Consider the following 20740-nt stretch of genomic DNA (forward strand, 5'->3'; position numbering starts at 1 on the left):
AAGTTCACTTCTGCCTTTGTACATTTTTACACTGTTGTAATCAGGCTATGTATAACCATTTTGTGTTTGTTCTTTAAAGTCTTTTAACATTTTTAGAAACTACTAATGAAGACCTCCTCATTATAGAATAAATTCCAACACAGATTTATAGATTAAAAAGTAAAAGTCCCCTTCACTCACTCTCCATTTCACTTACCACCCTCCTAAAGAGAAGGAACCACTTCTGAGAGTTTTATGTATAACTGGCAGATAGCTTTCTATTCATTACATGCTTGATTTTCTGGTTTGGTTTTGCTTGCTTACATCAGTAGAACTTTACTGTGTATATTTTTCTACAAATTGCTTTCTTCTGTCTTGTAGATCTGTTCATATAAATACATATAGATCTACCTCATTTTTAAACTGATGCAGGGTGTTCTTTTATGTAGGTATATCCTGGGTGATTTAACCATTCCCCCAAACAATTTGTTGTTTTCAGAATTATCATATTACAGCATTGCTGCCATAATGATGTTACAATACACACACCACAAAAAATTACACATTAGATTCTTAAGAGCCATAGGGAAAAGCAAAGCAAGGGGAGTTGAAGGGCTGGATGGTTAGCTCACTTGAGAGAGCGTGGTGCTTGTAACACCTGGGTCAAGGGTTTGAATCCACTTACCCACCAGTTGCCCCAAAAAAAAGAAAAGAAAAAAGATTGAGCTGGGCAGTTGGTTAGTTCAGTTGGTTAGAGGGTGGTGTTATATAACACCTAGGTCAAGGATTTAGATCCCCATACTGGCCAGCTGCAAAAAAAAAAAAAAAAAAAAGATGAGGCGAGTTGGAGACTACTTCGGGGATTACAACTTTAAGCTCAGTGAGAAGACCTCACTGAGGTAGGTGACATTGGAATTATAAAAACAACTACTGAAGTTTATTGAATTTTTTTTCTGTATCTGTGAGATCATATGATTTTTTTCATTTAATTTGCTAATATGATAAATACAACTAATTAATTTCATAATGTAGAACCACCTTCCCATTCCTAGAATAAATTAAACTTAGTCAATATATGTATTTATATACATATATACACACATATTTATAAACATGTATTATACATCCTTAAATTCAGATTGATATTATTTTGTTTAGGATGTTTACATTTATGTTCATTTGTGAGATTGGCTTTTCTCTGCTGTTAAAGTGTTTATGGCTGTAGATATCTGTCCTTGAATGTTTGATAGAGTTTGCCTATAAAACTGGGCTGGATGTTTTCTAGGGGGAAATTGTCACATTAGTGGGCATCTTTTTAATCTCTACTGATCTGTATTCAAGTGCCCCCTTCTCATCTCTAATATGGTTTATTTGGGTTTTTTTTTTTTTTTCTTTATCAGTCTTTCCCAGAAGTTTCTCGATTTTATTAATTTTTTGAAAGAACCACTTTTTGGCTTTTTTAGTCCTTTCTATTATATCTCTTTGCTTTATCATTAATTTCTGCTCATTTATTTTCTCCAGCTCATTTATAAGACACCTTTACTTTTAATATTAAGACTCGTTAATTTGAAAATGTCAGAAACCCAACTGAAATTAGTATTAAGTGAGGAAAAAAAGTGGAATTCGTAGGCTCAGGTCAGACAAGTCCAGGGTACAGCTGACTTTAGGCACATGTGGGCCAGAAACCTCATGGCTCCATCTGTCTCCTGGCACAAGATGCTGCAGTCCCAGACATATAGGCTACCAGCCTACTAACTCCAGCAGAAAGATGTTTCCTGGCAGGAGAATCTCAGGGAAGCCTCTCATTGGTCCAGCTCAGGTTAGGGGCCCATTCCTGAACCAATCTCTGGAGCCAGGAAATTAGATACTCTGGCCAGGTTGGGTGTAAGGGGTATAGTTATATACAGGTCATGACTTCAAAATTAAACCCTAGAATGAAAGAGCTGGAAATAAGATGCTGGTACCCAAGTTAGTTGACTTGTTAGTGGCTAGGTTGGGATTTTGAGTCTTTTTTCCTCACCGAAGAAGAATCACTAGATTTTGTTAAATGTGAAAAAGAATATTTATTGCGTGATCTTTCAAACATACTTACAGATATAGCAATCTCTGAAGTGTGAGATATCTAAAAAGTCAGCCTTGCTGTTGCCATATTCCTTCCCTTTGACAAAGTATGAAATTTAATGTCTTTTTTTTCTGAAGGACAGACACAATGAATCGAAAGAAATTTTATGTTTCTGTAAGAACAGTCCAGATACAAAATACACCAGTAGGCTTCCAAACACTTTATTAGTTCTAATAACATATATATTCAATCAAAATTACAAATGTTCACCCAGCAGTACAAAATGATTTTATAAAAATTTTGGCCGTATTTCCCCTACAGCCAATTGGATTTAGTTATAGGGAGATTACCATGATTACATAAGAATAAGGAGCGTTTGTCATCAACAAATACTTACAAAATGCCATATTTGTACTAGGCCCTGTGGGGAAAATGAAAGCATATGAACTACTTTTCCTGCCCTCAAAAGAGCCTAACAATCTTTCTCACTTCTACCATTTGTTCAACAATTAGAAAGCCTTAAAAATAATTCCAAATAAAATATTCCATTTCAGTGAATTATTTATCTGTCATAAGTCATAAAGCATGGTCAGCTAAGTGCTAATCTACTTAAGCACAGTTGCTTTCTCTATAGCACTAATCAATATTTACTAATATGGCAAGTATTATTGGAACATTCTCTACAACCTATTATCTCCAATGGATTCCAGTGAGGAAAATCCAGAAGTGCTGTGCTCAGTCATTCAATACACTTATAGTTCTATTAAGAATTGTGCTTTGGGGCCGAGCCCGTGGCGCACTTGGTCGAGTGCTGCGCTGGCAGCGCGGCGACGCTCCCGCCGCGGGTTCGGATCCTATATAGGACTGACCGGTGCACTCACGGGCTGAGTGCCGGTCACGAAAAAAACGACAAAAAAAAAAAAGAATTGTGCTTTGGCTAACTTATTGCAACAAGTTTTGCAACTAAAAAAATAATTCCTCACATCAATGTGGTAACAAAAATGACATTTGAGATATGGGTAATATTTAGGTTTTATCTTCTAAAGTTTATATTTTCTGAAGTTTCTACAATGAACACGTATTGATTTTATACTAAGAAAAAGGTAATTATTTTAATAACAAAGGAATCTTTCCTTACACTTATAACCTAAATAATCATTCTGTGTCACATTTAAGTAACTAAGTTTTTTTGAAAACTCTGATATCCAGAAAACTTGAAGCCAATTCATACCGATCCACTAAATAACTACTAGTTGAAATCTCTTGTCATTGAATAAAAGGTAATTTAACCGTACAGTGTTGCATAAATCAATCAAATATAACAAATTTTACATAAATTTATGATAGGAAGAATGATGTTTTGCCATAGTACTTTTATTAAGAAGAAATTTGAGATCTATATTCTACAAGAAAAAAAATGAAGCAGATCTCAAAAAAAATTAGTTTTCCCTAACTGATTTCTCAGAACTTTTTTACTGGAAACTCAGGAGGTTTTCAGTCTGTCCCCAATGGAGGATGGAATTGGCCTATTTATTAATGTCAATAGTACATTATTAAACTGAAAAGATAATTTAGATTAACATAATGTAGATTGGCCCTTCTTCCACTTTCAAAAGTTACTATTAAAGCCTGGCTTTGGTGTCTAGAGACTTCGTTCATCAGGCACAGGAATAATGATATAGTTTTTAGCTTTGAGTATCTCAAATATTTTCCAATAAACTTGATGAGTGGTGTTACTGAAGTAAAATGAAAGGCCCACAATTTGACTGTATATGGATTAGTAATACCAGGGAGCTCCCAACTTTTGTTGAGACTAACAGGAACTAAAAAGAGAAATTCCACAGCTGTCAGATCTCTCTGAGATTACAGGTTCTGCTTTTGCAGTTAAAACCTTGAGATCATAACCAAACACTCATAACTTTATAAGCTCTAGAGAGGTGAGGAGCTGACACAGTTTTAGACTACATGACATCCTGTAAGCAAATGCCTTCAGCTTTTCAGACACAGCCATACCTTGCTGTCTGGTGTGGGAAAAAGAGAGAAGAGGAGAGGAAAAGGATCATTCTCCTTTTACCTTACAAATGTGTGTGAGAAAATGAATGCCTTTATGTGGTGTTCACGTTGCTGGCCTTTGTGAAACAGAATTCAGAATTGGGTCACCAGTTGGCTATTTATTTGCCAAAAGAGCACAAATGTAAACCCTACTAGGGTGATGGAGTTTGGATGTGTTGTCCCCTCCAAAACTCATGTGGAAATTTGATCCCCAATGTGGCAGTGTTGGAAACTGATTGAGTCATGGGGGTGGATCCCTTATGAATGGATTAATGCTCTCCCCAGGGGAGGGGGGATTAATGAGTGAGTTCTTGATCTATTAGTTCCCGTGAGAGCCCGTTGCTTAAAAAGACCCTGGCACCTTCTCTCTCTCGCTTCTCTCTCTTGCTTCCTCTCTCCATGTGATCTGCTTGTACCCACCGGCTGCCTGCCACTTTCTGCCATGAGTAGAAGCAGTCTGAGGCCCATGCCAGATGCAGCTGTCCCAGAATCGTAAACCTAATAAGCCTCTTTTGTATATAAATTACCCAGTCTTGGGTAATTCTGGTATAGCAACACAAAACGGACTAAAGCATAGGGTTACTTAACCATGACCATCCACCATTCTTTGATTAGTTAAATGTGGAGAAAACATTTTCCTTTAAAAGCAATTCTTAATTCAAGGACAAGTTTAGAGTAAAGCATTTGTTAAGAGCGATGTGGGTGTTTTGGCTGCTCAAAGGCTTTTATAGCTATGCTAGGAACCCTTACTCCAAAGTCTACATGGAAAAAAACAAGAAGGTCACAGGTTTACCATATATTTCTATCCTGTGGGTACCCCTGGGGGTTGGCACTTCTAGCCAAGAGTTTTGGAATCTGGTCTGGGCATTTTCTAGATTTGAAATCAGGACCATCTCCTGGTAAATGCAAATGTTCACTCCCTAATGGGGATGCTAATTGGGAAACCATATGCTCACTATTTCCCTCCCAGTTAGAAAATAATGAAATTGGGGCCCGCCTGTGGCTCATTCGGGAGAGTGCAGCACTGGTGGCCCTGAGGCTGTGGGTTCAGATCCTATATAGGGATGGCCAGTGCGCTCACTGGCTGAGCGTGGTGCGGACCATACCATGCTGAGGGTTGCGATCCCCTTACCGGTCAGAAAAAGAAAAAAAAAAAAGAAAATAATGAAATTGAATCAAAATATCAAACTGTGTCCCATAAATATGTACAATATTATTATAGATATTTTAAAAAAAAAAAAAAGAAATTATCTTAATTAACAGAATACAAACTGGGCTACACAGAGTGGCTGCACAGTGCCCCAGGGATAGAAAAATCCAGCCCTGATGGCAGTTTTTCTATGAATTCATTATGAACACCTCAAACCTTTTACCTACCTTGTGAATTTTGAACCTGGGGGCAAAACTGATCATTTCCTTTCAGGGTCTGGGAATTTAGGATCAGAATATATTTGACAGTCTTAGGTAAAATTTAAAAACTTAACATAGGAAAGGATAAATTAATGGCTTTATACGCATGTTTCACAGTACAAGGGCTATGTAAATAGTTTGTCATTTGTGTTTTAAAACGTTGATATGTAAATATACATTTATATTTTAGCATGTACATATGGCCTGGTATATACATATACCTTTTTTTCTGGAAGTATACACAAGAAACTTTATTATTTTTTCACAGAAGGACTAAAGGATATGGGAGGGAGAACTTCACTGCCTATTTTATACCTTTTTGTATTTGCCATTTACTTTTATTTCTTATTTTCATTTTGTTAAAACAATTTACAGATTATTTAGATGAAATATTTATATTTGGGAATATTCAAATGTTTTGGAATATTTTTATTTTCATTATAGGTTTTTAATTTTAAAACAATATTATCTAAAACAATAAAAAGCAAAATTTCTAAAAATGTCTTAGTAACCACATTAAAGGCAAAAGATTAAAGTATAGAAAATACCAGAAATTTATACAAATTTCTAAAATTTTTTGAGAATAAATGACTTGAGTCACTAATGGAAAATATAGAGATTATTAAAGAATTTGGATCATTTTTACATTAGAACCATATAATGCTTTTTGAGAAAGATTTCCTTTAAGAATGAATTCTGACTAGATCTCTCTAACGTATGTTAAAGATTTTTTTAAAACACAGTCTATCCAACAGAGAAAGAACCCTTATGCCTATTAATTAAATTAATCTTCCTATTTCAGTGCTTGATATGAAGGATAATTCCACTTATTAAGGCAATCATTCATATTTTGCAGTAAGCCCTGACATTTTCTACTCACTAGATATCAGTATAAAAATACCTTCTGGTCAGGAAAAAAAAGACTTTTGATAAAAAAATATAGCTTGACAGACAAGTTATATCAATCCTGACTTATATAACTTTCTGACCTAAAATACTGTTTTTGGAACTACCCCAAACATATAGCTTTTTACTGAGCTTGAGCAGTCTTGACATTAAAATGGATTTTCCTCAATTTCTCAAGTGGGACTGGGGCAGTGTTATACAAATTCATATTTTAAATGTATTCTTTTTTAATGAATTAAGTGTGAATGGGAAGCTTTGGTATTTATTGTTCATTTATTGATTTAACAAATATATATTGAGTACATATCACGTTCAATTAAAGGAACTAAGTGTCTGAATTCAAAGATAGATAAAACACAGTGTTTGCTCTCAATGAAATCATAATCCAGCTTCTTTACTTTGCAGAAAGGATGATGTTATCCACTCAAGGAACTTTTACTGTCTACTTTAACACGTTAAAGTTAGAAGCATAAACTAATATTAAAATCAGAATAAAGATTATATACTCTTCCCTGTATTCTATATTCTTATGATTAATTACAGGTCATCTTAGTCATCATTTTAATGTAGTAGCTAAAGTGAGAGTCTAGTTAATTCATCTGAGCAGTTACCTTAAAAGTATATATTTACAAATAAGATAAAGAAACCAAATGTTTCCAGAAATCTATCCTGATAGACACAAGGCACTCAATGGTGGGCAAGTTAGCTATCATCATTATTATTCACATACAATCATTTATCAATATCCCTTGCCAACTTTGGAAGAATTGATAAAAAGTGACTTTCTGTGGTGCATCATTTTCACACTAATGAAATATTATAAATGATTTTAAAATCTTGATTCCTTAGCTCCTTTCCACCTCTAAAAGCTAATATTAAATCACAGTCATCTAAAAAAGAATAGAGCCCAGGAATAGACTCCACATAGGTAACAAATCTAGGTTTTAATCCTTGCTGTTTGTTGCCTCTGAAATACATTTAAAAGTCAATTAACTTAAATTGTTTCTAATGTTATTCAAAAGGATAATACCAGTTGAAAAACTTCACGAGTGTAAAATCAACTGATTCAAAATGGTACATTAAAAACATGTAGCCTATCATTGTGAAAAATGCCTAATCTTACAACAGCACCAGAGTTTGCACTTATTTGAAAGGGATTTTGCTAACGTATTTAATGTACCATAACAGATCTTAAGCTTATGGTAGCAGACAGACTTGAAGGTAAGAAGGTAAATAGCTGACATACTTTCTAAGGTTCCTATCAGCTCTAAGTTCTGTGATGGTACAGAAATACTAGGTACAGTTGGTCCTGTTGTCTTTGTTGTTGTTATTCATTCTTATTCTATCAAAATTATAATTTGTGACTTTATTATCATTAGTTCCCTAAAATTTGCTAAATCCCTTCTTCAGCCACCTGTACCTAAAGGTTTTCTTTTTAGGGCCTCATTTGCTATATTAAATAGACCCATTGCCACAGTGAAGAAAGTCACCCTCATGCTCTTAAATGATAAGATATCCTACTTTTTATTGGCTCTGGCTATTATAGTTTTAAATTTGTAACTATTTTAAGGAGCTAAGAAAGCTGTTTTCAGCTTAGCAGTTTCATGAAACAACGTAATCAAGAATATGACAACATCATTCTCGTGGTTACAAAGTCTGTCTATAACAACACTCCTTATATAAAGCACATAGACGCAGGAAGATAAGATCCATAACCAAAGCTTCACTACCATTTCTCTGTCCTATTACAACATTCTGTCTGTCTTCCCATTTATCATCATTCCTGTGTAGCTGCTGAAAGATCCACTGCTTCTCCTGTTTCTTCTTCTTTTGTTCCAGCCCCTTCACTTACTTTCTCACTCTCCATCGCTGTTTCCACCTTTTCTCCTGTCTCACCTGTAGAAGTAACCAAAGGAGATATTAACACACTTTCATTTCATATCAATAGTGAATTACTCCATGGTTTGTTTCCAATGGGGGCAGTTCTTGCTTTCTAGGTCTAAATAGTAACTTTTGCTGGTGGTATCAAGAAAGATAATCACCCTGATTCTGTCTGAATGGCTAATGTCAAGTCACTTAACATTTCTTGAGTCTTGGCATTCATTCTCTTATAAAATAAATTCTCTCTATAAAATCAGAAAGCAAAATTACCCAAGAAATGGAAGTAGAATATATTACAATAGAAAGTTTGATTCTATTTAACCATCAAACTCTACGTAAAAATTTGGACACAGACTATGCTTTAGAAAAGTTCTGCTGTAAAGTTGAGCTGAGCATTGATGAAATACCTGTTTCCCAGCTATGAAAGCCTTTTGGTTCTGATCAAATGAACTTCAACCACCTGAAAGACAGACTTCAGTGACTGCATGTTAATCACCCCTACCCCAGGGCTGGTGTCCTATGGTGCATATCTAAACATCCTGAATCTCTGACTGCATAGCTTTTACCTTCAATGTGTTGGTCCTGTTCATTAGTGTGAATTTTCCTGACCACTTCCATATTTGCCCTTGTATTTACAATTCCTGATGGGTGTTCCATGCTTCCAACAATTCCTTCAGGTTGAGTCTGTTCCACGTTTCCTGGACCGTCAGGAGTTTTATGGAGAAAATCGTTCATTACAGGTGTTTCCACAAGCTGACTTCTATCCAATACTTCTGGTGTTTCATTCTCTTTGGGAATTGTTTCTAGAATCTGGGACTGTTCATCTTTTCCCAATGTTTCTTGAAGTTGCTGTTCGTCAGCTGTTTCCACAATCTGACTTCCTTCCAATATTTCTGGAGATTCATTCTCTTTGGGAATTGTTTCTAGAAGCTGGGACTGCTCATCTTTTCCCAATGTTTCTTGAAGTTGCTGTTCGTCAACTGCCTCCACAAACTGACTTCCTTCCAATATTTCTGGAGATTCATTCTCCTTGGGAGTTGTTTCTAGAAGTTGGTACTGTTCATCCTTTCGCACTGTCTCTTGAGGTTGTAGCTGTCTAAGTGTTTCCAGAGGTGGAATGTTCTCAGCTATTCCTACAGTTTTCATCTCTACGGCAATTTTTGGACTCTCATTACCATCCACTGTCCTCAATGGCTGGCCCTTGGCTTCTGTTCCCAAAGGTTCATTCTCAGCATTTCCTTTCAAAGGCTGAGCCTCTGTCACTACTTCCACATCTTTCTCCTTTTCTTCTGCTCCTGTGGTATCATCTTTGCCACCTGGCTGACATGGCCCAGATTCTTCTGGTCCCTCTACAGGCTGAGTCTTCTCTGTGGATCCTGATTGGTCTGTGGCATCCTTTGCAGGGGCTACATCTTTTGCCAGGGGCTGTTCATGGAGGGATTTAACACCATTGGCTGTACACACTGCTGAAACCTTGAGCTTTTCTAATGGAGGAAGGCCTTCCCTCTGTATGTTGCCAGAAAGAGTAGACTCTTTTCCCATTGTACGTGGTTTGGGTTGGGCAAAACAGGACTTATTTTCTTCAGTGGTTGAAAAATACTCATTTGAAGTTACTTTTTGGTCATTCATTTGAAAAATAAAGAGAAAAGAAAAAACACAAAATATTGTTTAGTCTTATCTTGACAAAGTGAATTGAGATCAAAAAAGTAGATTTAACAGTTCAAGACAGTCCCAGGGTGATCTGAGTAGAGTAAGGCCAGACCATGACCCTTATGCTCTCCAACTCAAATCCCTTTACTGTCTTCAGCTCAAACACCTCATGTTAAACTTTTAGGTCCTCTAAAACCATGGTTTTGTCCAGTTTGCTCCTTGTGTACCTTCTTGTGACTCCTGTCCCATATTCTAATTGAGCATTTTCCACTTTGTCTCCCAGTGTTTTTTTCCCTGTCTCACCCTTTCTCCTCTTTAGACTCAGTAGGTTTCCCGATGTGTGGTCCTTAAGCTGCTAGAGAGGTCTTACTTTCCTTCTAATGCAGAATGGCCCCTACCGAGAGGAAAAGGCCCCATGACAGAGAAGCCCTAGTAGGTAGAGGCTAAGATGTCTGGGAAGAGAAGTGGCAGGGACAGTTCAGCCTGAGTTTCATGTCATTTTGGGGGTACAGTGACAAGAGAAATTGAGAGAGTTGGGAAACATGCATTATACTTCTGGCTCTTCCTCCATCTATGTGACCTTCAGAACTTGGCTCCCATGGTCTTGAGACAAAATGGGAAGTGAATCTCTCTCTCCCAACTATCTCAGAGTTGCCAGAGGCATCCTGTCACATTAAACAATGGGTGTGAAAGTGCTCTATACAATTTGAGATAAGCAACTTGGCAACATGTTTATACTCTTTGACCCAGTAATTCTACTTCTGGAAATTTATCCTAAAAGCATAAACCTTAGGAAAATGTTCTAGGGAAAAATATATCGTCCCAGTATTTTTATAGTAGCAAAAGCTAGAAAACTACTTAAAAGTCTAATAAGTTGGGGATCAGACAAATATACCACTGGATGGAATATTATTGTACCATGAAAAAAAAAGATGATTATGAATACTATATAGTAAAATAAGAAAATAATTATGATGTAAGTAAAAAAATCAGCACTCATGTTTGGATTAATCAAATGAAATAATGCATATGAAGGGTTTATTAGTTCAAGGTCTGCTGTGCAATTAAGTGCTCAATAATTACCTATCGATTTTATGTACAGTATGTTTACAGTATTGAAAGAAAGGGGCCGGCCCGTGGCTCACTGGGGAGAGTGTGGTGCTGATAACACCAAGGCCCCGGGTTTGGATCACATATATGGATGGCCGGCTCGCTCACTGGCTGAGCGTGGTGCTGACAACACCAAGTCAAGGGTTAAGATCCCCTTACTGGTCATCTTTTAAAAAAAAAAAAAATGAAAGAAAGGAAGAGAGAGAGGAAGAAAGAGGAAAAACAAATCACAAATGGAGGGGAGAAAAGACCGAAAGAAAATAAGTCAAAATGTTAAAATAGGCCTCTAAGTGGTACTTTCCCTCTTCTTTTTCTCCCGCAAAGATTTTTGTTTCTCTTTCATTTTTCCCTAAGTTACCTTCTACCCCAGTTATATATACAGGTAGTTTAAAGAGTTATCTGCTTATCCAATGTAAGTTAAGTCAAGTAATACTTAGGTCTTCTGTCCCATTTCCCCTTCTCTAGGGGCAAATATTTTAATGCTTTTAGTTGTTTTGCAGAGACATTTTTTTCCATATCTCTAAATGAATTGTACTTCAGGACTTTTGGTTTGGGGTATTTGAGATAACTCCTGCTATGAAAGATAAGACTTAGCTCTTTTTCTAACCACCTCCACCACCCTTCACTCTCTCCCATTACACACTCATATTTCCTTTCAGTTCAGTAATTGTGTATTAGTAATTAGGTAATCGTTTAAAACAGTAATTATGTTGTAATTTGGATTATATCAATATTCAGTTATATGTACATAAAACGACTATGTCTGCTATGAAGAACTGAGCCATATGCTAAGCTATCACTTTGCATAAACAACTTTTTATTTTTCCCTGAGTTAGTAATTGTCATGGTTTTTCATTTCCTTAGTTTACGTATTATCACTAGTTCAACTCACTGTTGATTATCTCTTTTTAATACATTTATTCATATCAAATAGCCTATCAGTTCCATCTTAATTAAGTAGGTGAGGTACTTAATGAAGTACCTAGTACCACCAACCCCTGAGCCTTTTCAGGATCCTGTGGTTTCCAGGGTGGATCTCAATTTTCTCTACTGCTGACATCAAACTGAGCTTTCTTTGGTATGCTAATGAGTTATCATATGTCTGCTTGCTTTCTAATTTCCAATATTGTTCTATTATTGTCTTTTCTTTTGTTCCTCCCTCCTTGTGGGTTTAAACAATTTTTAAAAAATCTCTTGGGCCGACCCGTGGCGCACTCGGGAGAGTGCGGCGCTGGGAGCACAGTAGTGCTCCCGCGGCAGGTTCGGATCCTGTATAGGGATGGCCCGTGCGCTCACTGGCTGGGCGCGGTGCGGCTGGTCACAAAAAGACCAAAAAAAAAAGAAAGAAAAAAAATCTCTTTAGCGTCATTTTAGTGAGTTTCAGGAAGGCACAAAATGCCACGTCTTCAATCTGCCACCTTCAGCGATACCTCTAAAGATGCTTTAATAATTATTTATAATGAAAAAAAGAAAACTTTCGAAATGAATACACAGAATGTATATAAAAGTAATTATGTACAAAGATGAGAAACCACAGACTCTCCTCCCTGATATCAGAGAGTCATGTGAAGCCATAAGAAGCTGTAAACTAACAAAAACAATGCCAATGATAAGTGCTGTCTTAGCTGCATACACAGAGTGGCAAGAGATCACACAAGGGTTGAGTGTCATGGAATCGTTTCTGCCAGTTCCAGAAGGAGAATGCACGGGGCAGCTGGAGGACGGTGTGCCAGAGGCTAGGGCAGGAGCAGATCATGGAGGGCCCTGTAGGTGGTGCTAATGAGTTTAGAGTTTATCCTGAAGCATGAAGGACAAGAGCTATGGGCAGGGCTTTCTTAAAACGTTAAATAAATATACATGCACCATGTAGCTCAGCCATTTTACCCCTAGGTATTTTCCCAAAAGAAAAGAAAGCATATGTTCATACAAAGATCTATACACAAATGTTCATAGCAGCTTTATTTGGAATAGCCAAAAACCAGAAATGACACAAATCATATACTGTAAGATTCCATTTATATAAACTCTAGAAATGCCTATAGTCACAGAAAGTAGTCTTAGAAATTGTCTACAGTCACAGAAAGTAGAAAAGTGGTTGTCCGCAGACGGGATTGGGATTGGGATGAGACAGGAGTGTGGATTTAAAAAGGGGCATAGGGAAACTTTTGGGGGTAATAGAAATGTTTACTCTCTCGATTGTGTTGATGCTTCCAGAGGTGCACACATATGCCAAAACTTACCGAAATGTGCACTGTAAATATGAGTAGTGTACCATATGTCAATTATACTTCCAAAAGCTGTTACTTTTAAAAATATAAAATAAAAGAAAATAAAAAACAATTGTAAGCAGGTAGATGAATCAATCAGATTTGGATTTTAAAAACCTCCCTCTGGAGATTGAATTAGAGGCAGGCAGCACCGAAGTCAATGTGACAGTGAATTATGAGAAAAAATAGGACACAGATATGGGAGGTAGAAATGGCCGGAGGTAATGACTGATTTAGGGGGTGACAGGAGAGAGGGAGGATGTAGGGAAACACTGATTCATAGCTTGGATGCTGGAGATGGAAAACATGGGTGAACGGATTTGGGCTAGAGAAAGACATGAATTGTGTGCTTTGGGGCATAGAGATGGTTGTAGATTGTGCATCCTGGTAGTAAAGTCTGGGAGACAGTTGGACATACTGATCTTGGCTGGAAATAGAGGGATCTTCAAAAAGATCATGAAAAGATTCATATTATCTTTTAATTCCATTTTTCCATGAACTTTTAAAAGTACCCTTATATATGTAATGGGCTAGAGCTGAGCTGTCTTATTAACACAATTGTTTTGTGTCTTGAGAAAGGGGTAGTTTTTGCATGGGGGCTCCTGTAAGGAGGGGGAAATGAGGAGAAGGTTGGTGTGTGTGTGGGGGGGTGTTACAACATCTTTATCCCCATTCTGCCTCAGGGTCTGGGTGTGAATCCTGCTGTGGAGAGGGATTAGAGGCCAAGAAGCAGAGCTAAGGAAGGATTTTATGAGATGCAGGGCACAGGCTGTAGGCTGGGGTTCGTGTGAGAGAATTGGGGAGAGGGCTGTCCTTCACCTCCCCCTCCTGCCTCATCATGTACGAAGACTTTAAATTAACAGCAAGTAAGGCAACTTAATAAACATGATTTCTCAAGTCTATAAGGAAATTCATCGTGACATTTAGATACTCATTTAGATACTACACAAAGGATGCTCTGGTGATAATTGCCTTAGGGAATTAACAAGGAAATGTGTTAATGTACTAATTACAGATGTCTGCCAAATTATATTTTCTGATAAAATCCTTATTACAGTGATCAGTACTGTCAGTTAAATGAGACAAACCATTTTCATCCACTGAGCCAGCTGTGCCTGAATTCTAAAGGCATCATTCTTCTAGAGGAGAAAGTTATGTGGGGAAAATGTGTTGACATACCGAAAACATAGCCACACAATGTTGTATTTTGAAAAATATACTAGGCTATCAGTCTAAGTCAAGTTTCGCCCCCAAACAAAAAGCTTTCTGAAAATTTATTTCTCCACTAATGATGCCATAAGTGACCAAGTGATCTGTCAGTTTTTGCCACAGCTAGGACATTTATGCCATATCACAGTGTCAACTGTCATTATTATGTACTTTTCCCAATCTTACTGGTGCACTGGAAGCAGGCAAGTGTCCTCAACTGTAATTTTATAAAACACAACCTGAATATAGTCAACCAAGCTGGGAAATATTAAAAAGGATGTCACTGTCTTGAATATTTTTCTGAGGTGGCCCAAGGGAGATAAAATATCTTTAAAATGATGATAAATATTTTTTTAATTCTAAAAGTGTAGTGACACATTCATTTTGTAATTTATATTGATTAACTGCACTCTAAATTTTGAAATGACTGTGTTTTGGAGGTAGCTCCTAACGAATAGGAGTTCTTTCTCCTATGTGTTAAAAGGGCACAATCTGCTCTTAAAGGGAGCACAGAGATCTTACCACCTTGAAAATGACACCTGTAACTAGTGGGTTTGAATACTGGTTTCTGCACTTACTAGCCAGATTAAGCCTCTTCATGCCACAGTTTCATCACCTGTAAAGTAGGACTAATATTAGTACTAATGAGGGAGCTATCATGAGGATCAGATGAGCTAGTATAGCGACAAGTACCCCATTAAGTGCCAATCAGTCTTAGCCTTACCATTATTATACCTTCCTTAATGGCCTGAGCAAGGACAAAATTACATGGCCAAACACAAAAGTATGGTGATTTCATTCATTCTAATACTGGTAATTTTCTGTGAGCCTATTTGGAAAAGAAGAAAGATCATAGGAAATAAATGAAAAAGTTGGAAAACAAATGGTCATTTCAAACCATCTCTTGGAGTACACAACAACAGAATCTACAATTACCACTAAAACTTCTTTTCTGGCTCCAGATTACATATCCTTCAGAATCATTTTTACCCCCGAGCTGCTGAGGGAAGTACAATTTTTTTTATTTGTTTGATCTCTCTCCCTTCCCTTCCACTGAAGCAGGGCATTCCAGACTGTTCCACAGCTGGGTATGAATGGTGACTCCACCATTACTTAACTGTGCTATCTAGACAAGTTCTAGAGTTCTAACCTCTCTGGACTTTAATTTCCTTATCTGTAAAATGGGGACATTGTTTGCCTTTCAGGCTTGTTAGGAGAATTGACTAAGGTGATAATGTGTATAATTTGCTCAACATGGCATCAGACATGACAAGCTAGTTGGTAAACAGGGACACAGCTCACAGCTACTGCACAGGGGTGCCCCACTGAAGGGGTGAGGGAGAGCCGAACTCTAGTCTGAGTGCCCTGCAAGGCTGCAAGTGTTGGCTGCAGGGAGGGCTCCTTTTTCTAATTTTACAAGGTTCCTCCAGGGCTAGGAGTGGGCTGTCAATAGATTATAGCTAAATTAACAACAGAAAGAATGAACTGCAACATAAAAGGGCTTGGATGAACAGTGTATAAACACTAAGAAGTAGTCATTGTTGATCTACAAATTGTATTGTTGTCATGGTAAGTTTTAAATCATGATTATTGACAGATAATAGAATAGTATTCCTAATGTTAGCAATGATTTGTCCAGACTTGACTGGCATTAATAAAGGCCACTGATAGCTTTTATATAAAGAAATGTTTCATTCTGTTTGTTGGCTTTGATTTCATTTATTCATTAAGTATTCATTAAATGCCTACTATAGGGTTAGAGCAGGTAATAAAGAAGAGCTGTTCCCTGCTATTGTCAACTTTACTGTCTGCAGGGAAATGCAAATAATACCTACTTCTCTTATCAAGTACAACTTGATCCATACACATTACCTTTTACCCAAGCACCTCCATATGCTGTCCACATGATTTTGGGAATCCCCAACATATCTCCTGTAGTGGACTGAATTATGTTCCCCCAAAACTCATTGAAGCTTGAATTGTGTCCCCCGAGTTTTACATATTAGAAACCTAGCCCCCCTGTGACTGTTAACAGGGTGGGAAATCCTATTAGGGTAATTGAAAGGTGGAGCCTTGAAGAGGTGATTGGATTGTAGGACCACGCTGTAGTGAATGGATTAAAAATGGTGATCAAGGGTGTGGTTCTGAGAACTTTAAAAGAAGAGGAGAGTGTGTCTCTCTGCTCTCTCTGTTTTCACCTTCTTGCAAAGTGAGACCCCTGGGTTGCTGTCACCACCACCAAGTGGACTTTGGACTTCCCAGCCTCAGACACTGTAAGCAACAAATTTCATAGTTCTTTATAAAATCACCCAGTTTCAGGTATTCTGTTATAGCAACACAAAACAGACTAACTAATACCCCTCCTCAAGGCAGAATGTACAACTTCATTTCATCTAGCTCTCTAACTTGAAAAGCAGTGAGTTTTTTTGGTCCACAAACAGAAGACATTCTATGCCTAATCTATATTATTATGTAATAAATATTGCTGACAGATGCATTGTTTTCACATCTGAAGTTGTTTAAAGATGTGTCTGTTTTCTGAACCCTGCATTTCATCAAATCATACACTGCTCTGGATCTAATCCTTTGTTGCTCATTATCTCTTGATGCTGTTGTAAACTGATCCATGCACAAATGTGTTGTGACAGCTGAATTAACAGAACCCTTGTTGTAAGCACCGTTGTGATAGGCACACAAAGAAACTAAATACTAGGCAACATTACAGAAGGGATTAGAACTAGAGCTAACATACCTGAAATTCACATTATGATGGAAGCTTTTCAATTCAGTTCATTGCTCTAATCAGAAATGAAAAGTTTCTCCCCAACAAGGTGAAAAACTTGAGGTCAGTATCTCCTATGGTTATGCCATATCAGACATCCCAAAGAACTCACTGTCTGCTGGGTTTTCTTGAGCATCAGCGAGGAAGGGGGATCCTGGTATTTTCCTTGCTGCCACCATTTCTAGGTTCTTGTAGCTTCCTAGCTTGGGAACCAGGAATGCAGCATGACTCAGATCCAAGGCAGGAGTCTACTCGTCTTCCTTGTCCTTTTCTTACTTTGCTTTCTCCTCAATTCCAATCTATCATTTATCCATCCATCCAACAAATATTTGTGGAGGTACCAAGGATGTTATTGGAAATGTTTTTGCTCTTTTCCCAAATCAAAGTGTGTAAAACACCTGCCCTGTGTAGGATAGCACAAATGCTAATCCCAAGTTTGCATTCTATCAGTAGGTGGATGTTAACAGGGCGCATATATTGAAGAGGGGTGAACTTAAGCTATATTCCATGTAATTGCAGTCCTGGAGGGGTCGGGCTGTCTAGACCCTGCCTGGCTGCCCTAAGGGCTGGGAGAGAGGCTGGCACTTTGTAACCCATTCTCACAGGCTGGGAAACCGAGACATACAACTTAGGCAGCGCCAGGTAATGCACACCAGCATTGGCTCCTTTAACCCACTTTCACAAAACTTAATTCTCATGGTGTTTTAGCTGTTAAAAACAATGAGGATTTTTTTTTCAATCTTCATCCTTAAAGGGCAAAACTCAGATATCCTTGAATATATACAAAAGAATAAGCTCCAGAGCCTGAAGTCAGCTCCCAAAAGAGGGGCTCAGGGAACATGAACAACAGTAACAGCCCTAAGACAGGAAAAGAAGCTTCTGAGGTCATTATGGTACTTTCAAGACATTAACACTCACTTGAAGAGCTATATTTTGGTGTTTTACTCAAAAAAAAAAAAAAGTATGAAAAAAAAGATCATGACGTAGAAGGCGGGTAGAGCACTGCTAGGTTAACTCAGTTGGTTAGAGCATGGTGCTGATAACACCAAGGTCCAGGGTTTGATCCCTGTACTGGCCGGCCACCAAAAAAAAAAAGTGGGGATAAGGAGAGGTTGGTTAATAGATACAAACTTACAGCTGGATGGAAAGAGTAAGGAAAAAAAGGCCTGGCTAGTTAGCTCAGGTAGTTAGGATGTAGCCTTATAATGCCAAGGGTCATGTGTTCAGATGCCTGTACCAGCCAGCTGCCAAAAAAAAAAAAAAAAAAAGATAGGAAGAATAAGTTCTATAACACTGTTAGGTGAGTATAATTAACTATAATTTATTGCATATTTTCAAAAAGCTAGAAGAGAGGATTTCAAATGTTCCCAACACAAAGAAATAATAACCTGTTTGAGGTGATGGATATGCTAATACCCTGACTTGATCATTATATATTGTATACATGTATCTAAATATCACTCTGGGACTGGCCGGTTAGCTCAGTTGGTTAGACAGCGACCTTGTAACACCAAGGTCAAGGATTCGAATCCCCTTACCAGCCAGCTGCCAAAAATGAAACAAAAATAAATAAATATCACTCTGTACCCCATAAATATGTACAATTATTATGTGTCAGTTAAAAAATAATGATAAAGCTAGCTGGTTAGCTCAGTTGGTTAGAGCACAGTGTCACCCATTACCAAGGTCAAGGGTTCATATCCCTGTACCGGCAAGCTGCCAAAAAAATAAATAATAATAATAAAGTCATGACCTGGTACTACCTACACTTATGCACATCAAGATTTGAAACCTGGTCAAGTCTGATGCTTTTTATCAGTCTGATGACTTTCAGTAACTCCCACAAGTGTTTGGTTTTTTTCTTTTCAAACTTGGTGTTGTAGAACATTAACATGGAAGTGAAACTGTACACATGAGCTGGGGTGTGTGGAAGCCTTACAGATACATGACTTAACAATACACCATCGAGCTTTGTTTCACTGTGCTGACCTTTTCCTGCATGACTAGGAGACCCGCTGCACAACCCAATGCTCTCTTCCCAAGCCTATCTCAGCCAATGTTACCTTTCAGTTTCTGCTATTCCCTGGGCTCCTGATTCTTCCCCTGCTTTTCTGAGTACTCTTATCTCCCTGAATCTCCATTTCAGTCAACTCATCCATTCGCCCATCCACCCACTCGACAGTCATTGATTACATTTTTCTGTGAATGGCCACACTACAAGTTTCTGGCAGAACCATGACAAGCCCCCACATGTCACTGGAGGTTGTGAAAAGAGCAGGGGATTTGGGGCACATACACTGGACTTAGTCCCAGCTCCATCATTTACGAGCTGTGAGACCCTGGGCAAGCTACTTATCCTCACTGAGCTTCAGTTTTCTAGCTGTATTTGGTGATACCAATGTTTGTTTTATAAGGCAATTGTGGGGATTAAATGAGACCATGAACTAATGTACCTGGAACTACGTGGGTGCTCCCTACCTTGTCTCCTGACTTCTGCTCCATGTCCATGTTTTGATGCAGCTGCACAAATGTCTGAAAGTCTTCGATTTTAGAAGAAGATTTATTTTATTGTTGATAAGAATATAAACTGGTACAACTCTTATAGAAGGCATTTAGGCAGTTATCTATCAAAATTATAAATGCATATACCCTTCGGCCTAGTAATGCCACTTCTGGGAAATTGTTCCACAGAGATAATTACACACATTCAAAATGATGTATGCACAAAGGAATTCACTGCAGCCTTGTTTGCAACAGGAAAAGACTGGAAAAAAATCAAATGTCCCTCAGTAGGGGGCTGGTTAATTAAATCACACAATGGATTATTATGTAGATGTAAAAAATGAGAAAGAAGTTCTCTATGTATCAATATGGAAAAATCCCCATATTGTTAGGTGAAAAAAACAAGGTGAAGAACAGTGGGTATAGTACACCACATTTTATAAATAAAGATGAGAGAGGGAAGTAATGTTTGCAATGCATAAAGAAACTTAGGTAGAATATACAAAAACAAAAAACTAATAAATTTTCACCCATGGGTGTGATTAGAACTAAGTAGATGGTGGGGATGGGCTGGGAGGCATACTTTTCACTGCTTGCCTTTTTCAAATATTTTTGAAACATGTATGCAGTTGTTATATTCCATTTTAATTAGCTGTATGCAATAACCAGGGCTACCAACAAGACTCTCCATGTCCCAGGCTGTAGAAGAGACACAAAGGCATACAAGACTGAGTCCAGAGATTTCTAGCATTTTTTTAAAAATCCCATTTATATAATTTCTGTAAGCAAGAAAAGCCTATAAAAATTAATTTTAATGTCAATGATGTTGGTTCTTCAATTATAAAGGAAAAATGTTTGTGTACTTAGGGCTGAAATGTTACCACGTGATAATATTGATTGAATGCTGATGGTATGTCCTCAGTACAAAGA

General features: G+C 37.6%; 1 protein-coding gene across 1 annotated transcript; it reads right to left on the reverse strand.

Moving 5' to 3' along the window:
• Nucleotides 1–8186: 8186 nt before the first annotated feature.
• ERICH5 (glutamate rich 5) lies at nucleotides 8187–9919 on the reverse strand. The gene is made up of 3 exons (XM_063079265.1): nucleotides 9365–9919; nucleotides 8857–9259; nucleotides 8187–8305 (listed from the first exon to the last, which is right to left on the reverse strand). Exons 1-3 carry the CDS (start codon nucleotides 9917–9919, stop codon nucleotides 8187–8189), a joined length of 1077 nt encoding a protein of 358 aa, XP_062935335.1.
• Nucleotides 9920–20740: the final 10821 nt, after the last annotated feature.

The sequence above is a fragment of the Cynocephalus volans genome, chromosome 15 (genome assembly GCF_027409185.1).
Source record: "Cynocephalus volans isolate mCynVol1 chromosome 15, mCynVol1.pri, whole genome shotgun sequence".
Taxonomy (NCBI): domain Eukaryota; kingdom Metazoa; phylum Chordata; class Mammalia; order Dermoptera; family Cynocephalidae; genus Cynocephalus; species Cynocephalus volans.